General features: G+C 37.7%; 1 protein-coding gene across 1 annotated transcript in view; it reads right to left on the bottom strand.

Moving 5' to 3' along the window:
• The window catches only part of LOC103517044 (protein pellino-like), a 15,262-nt gene extending 6,044 nt beyond the window's left edge, over positions 1 to 9,218 (bottom strand). Inside the window, exon 1 of the mRNA XM_026829282.1 lies at positions 9,012 to 9,218. Within this exon, the coding sequence (XP_026685083.1) occupies positions 9,012 to 9,122 (111 nt within the window). The 5' untranslated portion in view covers positions 9,123 to 9,218. The remainder of the gene's footprint in view (positions 1 to 9,011) is intronic.
• Positions 9,219 to 10,953: the final 1,735 nt, after the last annotated feature.

Raw genomic sequence — 10,953 nt, 5'->3', positions numbered from 1 at the left:
CGGTTTAAGTTTCTTTGATATAAAAGGTAAAATATGTTTTGGGAGCTTTTACTTATGTAGTTGCTACAATACTTTTAGTCTAATCTAGACACTCTCGAAATCATTAATCTGCTTCAGCTATGGACCACATGTCATCCGGATATGAAAACAATGAGATAAAATGAAGAAGTTATTCTCCGAACTAACAACAAACGCAATGTCCAGATGAATTTCCCAATCTCAAGTCTGATGATGCTAACGTTTCGTAACATCTTGGGATTTTTATTTTCGCTCATTGCTCATTAGATGAGCAAAAATTCACGATCTTTGATGATGACGCTACAAGCCCTCACGTTTCATGAGATATACATAAAATGTGCTCATCATATACGTCTGTCATTAGATATAGGTAATTATTTCACGACATTATCTACATACAAAATGCCAATCATGGAATAGAACTATATTTATGACATAATGCTTCATACTGTCATCCCAAGCTCTTATACAATCATACAATTAATTATTGTTATACATGGGAGTTGGGAGACGTGAGTTATGCGAGAGTTAGACAGAAAAATCCCAAGAAATTCCCCCAATATTTCATCATTTGTTCTGAACTAATTTTGAGCATCAACATAATAACATTGCATATAATGCTAATACGTGAATAATGAACAAAATACGCGTATATATGTAGAAAGTAATTTTAAGTTCTTCCATTGTTACAACTATCTGAAGTCTAAACCTAAGAAATAACTTCCAAAATGGTCTGCTCTTGGCTTTAAGTTTGTCCAAGTGTCAATTTTAAGGGTTGGGGAGAATTCACTAGAAGAAGAGTGAGACTGTGTCAATAAAAACAAAGTTTGCTAAATAAGGAGCATTGAAAGGGGACTTTCAGGACTCAAAGAGAATGTACGACATTATAGGCAAATACAAATGAAAGAAGGTCTTGAAAGTAGGACTTTCCAGAACCACACTGATTTCTAAAGAAATGAATATCTCTTTCCGACAAGTTCAATTAATCATGCGGGGTTTCTCCAAATCTTCAACAAATCAAAACATTTTACTCGCTAAGTACCTACTTTCAGAAGCAAGTTCAATTAATCATGCGGGGTTTCTCCAAATCTTCAACAAATCAAAACATTTTACTCGCTAAGTACCTACTTTCAGAAGAAAAAAACCCTCAATCCTTACACACATGTGGTTGTAATATTCTAGGAAACAATAATCATCATCCAAGAGCAAAACTTCAAAGGTTTTAGCGTTCACCATTATGTGAACATTATTTGCTAAGTGCTCTCGTGGGGTTTCCCTGTCTCATTATATCCGGAAATGGAGACCAACATATTTCGCATTCCACTAATGGAGAATCTATCTAATCAACGAGTATTTCGCTATTTTCTCTGAGGTTTTTTCAATGTGAAGTTCACGTCACGAGTCCCCTTCGTCCCTCCATGTTGTGAACAAATGGAAATGGAGACCAACATATTTCGCATTCCACTAATGGAGAATCTATCTAATCAACGAGTATTTCGCTATTTTCTCTGAGGCGGAAATGGAGACCAACATATTTCGCATTCCACTAATGGAGAATCTATCTAATCAACGAGTATTTCGCTATTTTCTCTGAGGTTTTTTCAATGTGAAGTTCACGTCACGAGTCCCCTTCGTCCCTCCATGTTGTGAACAAATGAGGATTCTGCAATTGCTATCACATTATATTGCACTTGTTTTCAATTTCCGATAGTCCCCTTCGTCCCTCCATGTTGTGAACAAATGAGGATTCTGCAATTGCTATCACATTATATTGCACTTGTTTTCAATTTCCGATAATGCTAAGTGTTATTGATGATATTGCAACAATGCATGTGTGTCTGGAAATAAAAACACATACTACACATGTTATTGCGACCTCATGTTTTTTCATTTGCCATGGGTGGAAAACAAACGAGTATTAATTGCATTCGCTTTCCGATCACGAAGGAAAACAAAGGTGTCCTTGAATTTAGAACTTTATTGCCATGGGTGGAAAACAAACGAGTATTAATTGCATTCGCTTTCCGATCACGAAGGAAAACAAAGGTGTCCTTGGATTTAGAACTTTATAAGCTCCATTTTGTGTACGAAAAATTCAAGTATACCTGCATGTGTGTCTGGAAATAAAAACACATACTACACATGTTATTGCGACCTCATGTTTTTTCATTTGCCATGGGTGGAAAACAAACGAGCATTAATTGCATTCGCTTTCCGATCACGAAGGAAAACAAAGGTGTCCTTGGATTTAGAACTTTAGAAACGAGCATTAATTGCATTCGCTTTCCGATCACGAAGGAAAACAAAGGTGTCCTTGGATTTAGAACTTTAGAAGCTCCATTTTGTGTTCGAAAAATTCAAGTATACCTTAAAGCAAAGCAAATATAATACCTTGTCCACAGTTTCTTACTACCTAAAAACTAAAAGGACAGAGCTAAAGCAAAATATTAATGCAAATAGAGTTCTATCTGTGTCCTGACCCACAGAAGAAGTTGCCAGCAATTCCATCGTAGTACAGGCACTGATGAATTTGAATTATAAGGAACTGGTGGGCTTGGGTATAAGAACCTCACGCATCTCCGTAACCCGAGACCAATCCTTCAATGTTTAAAAATAAGCATGCTGTTGGAATAATCACAACACCAGTGACCTTCCTCCGGTACTCTTAACCTGGACACAACTCGATGAATTTGAATTATAAGGAACTGGTGGGCTTGGGTATAAGAACCTCACGCATCTCCGTAACCCGAGACCAATCCTTCAATGTTTAATAATAAGCATGCTGTTAGAATAATCACAACACCAGTGACCTTCCTCCGGTACTCTTAACCTGGACACAACTTGTCTGAACATGTCTTGTGATAATGACACTCGATCCTAATGAGATACCAAGTACTCTTCTAGTACTTGAATCTGCCACCAGGGTCATTGGCGTCGAGTGACACAACAGCACAGTTATGCCTCAGACCAGCTAACCACAGCACACAACGGTACACAACGAATGTTTCAATTGCTACAGGCAGCTGCTAACAAGTTCCCAGTAAAAATGATTTACAATAATCATGGAGCAAATTTATACCTTATTCAACCCAACGAATAAATTTTATTCGAATATCTTACACAGCGAAATAAAATAGGAATTGTATCTTCATGAGTTCCATACATTACTCTTCTAGTACTTGAATCTGCCACCAGGGTCATTGGCGTCGAGTGACACAACAGCACAGTTATGCCTCAGACCAGCTAACCACAGTACACAACGGTACACAACGAATGTTTCAATTGCTACAGGCAGCTGCTAACAAGTTCCCAGTAAAAATGGTTTACAATAATCATGGAGCGAGTTTATACCTGATTCAACCCAACGAATAAATTTTATTCGAATATCTTACACAGCGAAATAAAATAGGAATGGTATCTTCATGAGTTCCATACAGTGAAAGAAGATAGCAAAACCAGCTTTAGGGTTTACTAGCGAAAGGTCAAGGCATCTCTAGCTCAGAGTATAGTCTGAACTTGAAGTACGTTTAGCGAAAGGTCAAGGCATCTCTAGCTCAGATTATAGTCTGAACTTGAAGTACGTTTAGTATTCAATCGACATAGATATTAGAACATGGTAGAAGGCAGATGTATAGGTACCTTAGGCCGGAGGTTACCAAACAGTAAACAGTGCAAAGCTCGAGACCAGAGTAAAACACTCAGGAATTAGCATTGTAAATAAAAAGTTAAGTGTATGTTAAAGACGGATATCCAAGAATACAATAGACCCATGATAGATCTCTAACTCGGAGTTCATCATCTACCGTAGTCATTTCATTAATGTTCGCAGTATTTGCACAGTTAGTAAAACCCTCAGGAATTAGCATTGTAAATAAAAAGTTAAGTGTATGTTAAAGACGGATATCCAAGAATATAATTTAAAGACCCATGATAGATCTCTAACTCGGAGTTCATCATCTGCCGTAGTCATTTCATTAATGTTCGCAGTATTTGCACAGTCCCATTTGATTAGCAAATGATTCTGATGGCAGCTGTTCTATTACGTACAATTGTTTCATTTGGCGTCAGCGAAAAATTGGAGCTCGCAACATGACTGTGGAATTATCGTTTTTGTGTGGGTTTCACCATTTTGAACTCGCAAATTTTGCAAGCATCATTTTTTTCTACAGAAGGTAGACAAAGCACTAATGTCTGTTGTAGTAAGATGCCACAAATTGACTCGGGTACAAGAAATATCGATGTTATTTTGCAAGCTAAACCATTCCTTTCCAGTCACGAAGTCAAGAAAATGATGTTAGGTACAATTTATCTTGCGTTGAAAATTTTGAAATAACGCAGTTCAAATGCAATTTGAGTAATTCTTATTTTTATATTCTTTTAAACAACTACCTACAAATATGACTAAATTATTCAAGTAGCTAGAAGTATCCAAATATTATCAAGATTTCAGGTTTTCATGTCCGAAGGGGGGCCATTACTGACAGTCTTGCATTTCTTACACCACAGCAGCATACCTAGAACGAAAGATATCTAGGTAACTAACAACATAATAAGATAACAAAATTATACCTAGGAATCCTTCGAACCAAGTTAAGTACAATGGTTGGCCTTGCGGTTAATACTTTGGTTTCTTGTCCAAGATATCCGGGTTCGAGCTCCGAGTAGAAAATCGATTAACTACGTATCAATCAAAAGATGTGTTAGAAAACAACTCTCCTATTAGGTATTGTCCGTATAAAAGCTCAACCAATAGATTTATTTAAAGCACGTCTGATTTGGCCACTGAGTTCAATAAATAGTTTGACCTAATTCATCCAAAATCCTGTTAGATCTGCATGGGCACCCATTCATAAATCATTTGACATTCAACTCTATGCTCTCATTCTAGTGGTTTGAGATTCAATGTTCGAGAGTATTTGCATTTCGAAATTCGGTTCAATATTTCATCCTTGAAGACTTTTACTTGCCAACTCCAATACTGTTGTGTTCTGCAGTGAAAGGATTTCGTTCTATGAAACAATCGCTGAAAAAGTTGTAAGCGTACCAATACACAAACCTGCATTAGATGAGCTTTTTTTCATAGCAAGGAGTATCATCATTTACCGGGTTGTTATTTTGTGCAACCCTCGGTGAGCAACTTTTGACCTAGTTTCATCACGCGTTACCCTTCCACTCCGTTTTCAAATATTGAATATCATTTTGTATTCGTATTAGACAAACTTATTCCATTCTAGCAACTCCATTGTGAACTATGTTTACTTTGTTATTTGCTTATTTGTATTGATAAGTGTGTATAGACATGTCTCTTGCTAACCACTTGAATATTACGTCCTATTTGTGCCAGTACGAAGTATGGTGCACTTTTTCAAACCTCCTCATAGGCTGAGTCATTAATAAAAACTCAAGTGTGCGCTCTTGGTATTAATGAGTCCGTCTAGGCCATGATAATAATATCTTTTATGCTGATTAGTAATTATTTCTCACCATCAACATTTTATTGCTCAGTCTCCATTGTGAGCAGCGTGTGATGAGAATGATAACAAAAAGGTCACTCAAGTACTCGAGAATAACTTAAGATCCTACAGTCTGGACAAGTGTTTCCATGGACTATTTCAGGATGGGTCAACAGGGCTGCCTCGAAGAGACTGACAAGAAGCGCCGACCCTACTTAAATAGGAAAAGGCTAGGAAGAAAAAGATTCCAGGATGGGTCAACATAGAATGTCTGATCAAATCACATGGACAGATTGTTGAAACACCCTGTCTATCTGTCTAATTAATTATTTTCTTCCAACAGAACACAATGCATACCTGTGTAGCATATCTCTAGAAATGCAAAAAATCTGGGTGTATAGATACCCAAGTCGAATAATTACAATAATTCCAGAGGTACATATACCTACCTACCCACAAGTAGAATACGTATGTACGTGCATGAACAATCGTCCTATTTCCAGTACGAAGTATGGTGCACTTTTTCAAACCTCCTCATAGGCTGAGTCATTAATAAAAACTCAAGTGTGCGCTCTTGATGTGTATAGACATGTCTCTTGCTAACCACTTGAATATTACGTCCTATTTGTGCCAGTACGAAGTATGGTGCACTTTTTCAAACCTCCTTATAGGCTGAGTCATTAATAAAAACTCAAGTGTGCGCTCTTGGTATTTAATAAGTCCGTCTAGGCTATGATAATAATATCTTCTATGCCTATTTGTGCCAGTACGAAGTATGGTGCACTTTTTCAAACCTCCTCATAGGCTGAGTCATTAATAAAAACTCAAGTGTGCGCTCTTGGTATTAATGAGTCCGTCTAGGCCATGATAATAATATCTTTTATGCTGATTAGTAATTATTTCTCACCATCAACATTTTATTGCTCAGTCTCTATTGTGAGCAGCGTGTGATGAGAATGATAACAAAAAGGTCACTCAAGTACTCGAGAATAACTCAAGATCCTACAGTCTGGACAAGTGTTTCCATGGACTATTTCAGGATGGGTCAACAGGGCTGCCTCGAAGAGACTGACAAGAAGCGCCGACCCTATTTAAATAGGAAAAGGCTAGGGAGAAGAAGATTCCAGGATGTGTCAACGTAGAATGTCTGATCAAATCACATGGACAGATTGTTGAAACACCCTGTCTATCTGTCTAATTAATTATTTTCTCCCAACAGAACACAATGCATACCTGTAGCATATCTCTAGAAATGCAAAAAATCTGGGTGTATAGCTACCCAAGTCGAATAATTACAATAATTCCAGAGGTACATATACCTACCTACCCACAAGAAGAATACGTATGTACGTGCATGAACAACATAATCACGTATCTGACGGTCTACTGACACGGTTCGTGACGTCACACTTAGTCACCAGATTGGAAATGGCAACACACAACTTCGGAGCGTGGAAAATTCTGATCAAAAAATGTACTCGTATGTATTCACCTAGAAACTCTTCATCAATGATTCAATGCCCATATTGCCCATGCATAACTGATGGCACGCTGTCGTATGATTTACGAGACCGTACCGTATGGGATCAGTAAGCACAGCTATCCAAATAGAGATGAGTTGGCAACACACAACTTCGGAGCGTGGAAAATTCTGATCAAGAAATGTACTCGTATGTATTCACCTAGAAACTCTTCATCAATGCCCATGCATAACTGATGGCACGCTGTCGTATGATTTACGAGACAGTACCGTGGGGGATCAGTAAGCAAAGCTATCCAAATAGAGATGAGCAGGCAACACACAACTTCGGAGCGTGGAAAATTCTGATCAAGAAATGTACTCGTATGTATTCACCTAGAAACTCTTCATCAATGCCCATGTATAACTGATGGCACGCTGTCGTATGATTTACGAGACCGTACCGTGTGGGATCAGTAAGCAAAGCTATTCAAATAGAGATGAGCAAAGTGTGAGTGAGCTATAGAAGAGAACGTTAAAAATTGGCTTTATGGGGTTGCGGCTCCCGAAGGTAAGGTTAGTGGACACCATGAGCTATAGAAGAGAACTTTTCAGTTTTCAGTGGACTACTCGCTAAGTGAAACGCGTTTCATAGTATGTACCTATTGCGCCTTTAAAATATGTATCTAGTTTTTTTTTCAGTGGAGGTGATTGTACATTTGAGCTTATCTAACCCCAAGGAAAATGTTCTGAAGGGGCTTTTCAGTCTCATTCTGGTAGTATTAAGAGAACAGAGTATATTTCGAGCCACGATTGTTGAGTTGGAGTTCTAATGTAGTAAGAAAAGATCACTTTGAAAATAGAACATTGGAACGAATTTATTTTGTGTTTAAATAAAATAATTAAATATCCCGTTAGTTGAAAAGATGGGTAGTTCTCTAAACATGTCCCAATAAAGTTAAACGCCCCCCGAATCGAGAAGACGAGTTGGAGAGGCTCTGCATGAAAAAGCAGAGAATGAAAAGAACAAGAAACGTCGACCCCAATCATGCCTAAGAAAACTTGGGAATGGCAAAGTAACGTAAGAAAAGCTGAATTTCATTTTATTCACCTGTGTAGTACAATAACCCTCCTTCATTGTCAAATTAATTTTGACGGAATTTCATTTCATTGAGTTTGCTTCGTCACATGTTGCAAACGCTCTTAACACGGTGAAAGTCTCTTCAAATCAAACCCAGCTTTTCCTCGAATCGTACAAATAGACTTCTGAGACTTGTTACGGTTGTAAAAAAACTGCGTCCCATTTCCGAAAAGGGAATCGTCAGGAATGGGCCTCCAATCAATGTAATCTCTCAATTTCTTTAGGAATTCTTCCCAACCCTTAAAATTGACACTAGGACAAACTTAAAAGCCAAGAGCGGACTCTTTTGGAAGCTATTTCTTGGGTTTAGACTTCAGATAGTTATAACAATGGAAGAACATATTAAAACTACTTTCTACATATATACGCGTATTCTGTTCATTATTCACGTATTAGCATTATATTCAATGTTATTATGTTGATGCTCAAAATTAGTTCAGAACAAATGATGAAATCTTGGACCTCGATATCGTCGACGCCATGTTTTTGTGATCCACGCCTGCCTGCAGGGTGTCTAAAACTATGAAATCTATCGGCTTCTCGGACGAGCGCCCGATCTGTGGAAAAAAAGAAACAAAATACAATTATTATTAATAACCTAAAGTACTTACTTTGTGTTGATAGACTTGATAGGGATTGGATAGTAAGATACCAAATGGTAAAGACATTGAGAGATGACATTGAAAATTTCATGAGTGGATGCCCTTCGCACTCAACCTTTGCTATTTCTTTAGCAGGGGAAATTTCAGGCTGGTATCTTCCCTGTTTAAAGTCCCCCAGTCAGACTAAGCTGGTCTACTCCCTGTTTGAAGTCCCCCGCCTGGTGATGACATTGTAGGGACTGCAAATCATGCTGGTAGCAAAGGGGGTTCAACGTTCAAGGATACACTGATACGTGGACACCCCTGGCTATGTTCTAACATTTCTAATTTCAACTTACCCCGAGGAAAATGTTACTGGAAGAATCGAATCCGGCAGCGAACACCCGACACTCCAACGTTTTCCTATTGCACAGAATCCGACACGCGAACCTCGATATCGTCGACGCCATGTTTTTGTGATCCACGCCTGCCTGCAGGGTGTCTAAAACTATGAAATCTATCGGCTTCTCGGACGAACGCCCGATCTGTGGAAAAAAGAAACACAATACAATTATTATCAATAACCTAAAGTACTTACTTTGTGTTGATAGACTTGATAGGGATTGGATAGTAAGATATCAAGTGGTAAAGACATTGAGAGCTAAAGAAATTGAGAGATTACATTGATTGGAGTCATAGTCTCATAGGACTTCTCACCACTATAGCACTATACAAGAGCAGAAATCACCAACCCAAGCATAACATTGGCGTGTCGCTCAATGGAAAAACTCAACGGTGTGGAAATTCCAAGTCGATTATTGTCACAGGCCAAGGACCTGTGGTGACAATCAGTATTGAATATTGTCAGGAGAAATCGATGACCTAGGAACTATGCTTGTTTGAATCTGGATGCCTTGGCTTGTCTACCTCTACAAGCTTATCGCAGGATTCAGGATTTGTTAGAGGACAATACTCCTCTCCATCCATGATAAAATGGTTAGGTTTTCCCTATATCAGGGGTAACCTGGGATTTCTTGAGGTCTTCACAAAATGGAACAAATTCTGCAACGTTTAAAGTTTGAACTAAACAGACGAATTTCGTTGAAAATAATGAAAAGTACGCAAGATTACATTTCTGACAGGAAAAGATGGGATACAACTTGAAGCAGCAGCAAAAAATTGGCAAGAGAGAAAGTATGGAACAATTTGTGACGAAGGACATCAAGCAAGTGTTCTCAAGATACATTTCTGACAGGAAAAGATGGGATACAACTTGAAGAAGCAGCAAAAAATTGGCAAGAGAGAAAGTATGGAACAATTTGTGACGAAGGACATCATGTGTATCAGTAGGACATCATCATAGGAAAAGATGGGATACAACTTGAAGAAGCAGCAAAAAATTGGCAAGAGAGAAAGTATGGAACAATTTGTGACGAAAGACATCATGCAAGTGTTCTCAAGAGTATCCGTGGGAAATTGTAAATTAGTCAATAATGTTGTCTTAATAGATAGCTATATTCCAATCGATTCATAGGGAGCATCATTTCTTTCAAATCAAAATTTTGATAAAAAAGAAAAACATTACTAACTTGATAAACTCTCATTTTTGCGTCTACTACAATAACCATGAAGGTCACAATGAATTTTAATTTTAACCTTATTGTTTGATTCCTGAGTAAGTGAAGTAGATAAAGTTACCATCCCTCCCTCATTGTTGATATGGAGTTTCACGAAGTTACTGAGTCTTTAGTCAATAATGTTGTCTTAATAGATAGCTATATTCCAATCGATTCATAGGGAGCATCATTTCTTTCAAATCAAAATTTTGATAAAAGAGAAAAACATTATTTGATAAACTCTCATTTTTGCGTCTACTACAATAACCATGAAGGTCACAATGAATTTTAATTTTAACCTTATTGTTTGATTCCTGAGTATGTGAAGTAGATAAAGTTACCATCCCTCCCTCATTGTTGATATGGAGTTTCACAAAGTTACTGAGTCCTCAATAGATTACGTGATTCATGAGTTTAATGCCAAGTTCATATGAAAGTTTACGTTTAAAGTTCAATACATTGGATCATTGTTGGTCTCGATTACCTTAAAACCAAATCAATCACAAACTTGTCCTCCAAATATCGTAAACCACACAAATCGAAATCAAATTTCTTGTTATGAATAAACTAGATAGAATCTGGTTTAACCAAACTGTGTGGCGAGAGATAAGGCCGAAGACATTTTGACTGATACGGTTTAGACTGACATGAGATTTGACTAGATGTCAATGACTTCCCATTTTAT

This window comes from Diaphorina citri, unplaced genomic scaffold (genome assembly GCF_000475195.1).
Source record: "Diaphorina citri unplaced genomic scaffold, Diaci psyllid genome assembly version 1.1 scaffold1728, whole genome shotgun sequence".
Classification (NCBI taxonomy): domain Eukaryota; kingdom Metazoa; phylum Arthropoda; class Insecta; order Hemiptera; family Psyllidae; genus Diaphorina; species Diaphorina citri.
The sequence above is the reverse complement of the archived record's forward strand: the minus strand, read 5'-3'. Positions and strand labels throughout refer to the sequence as shown.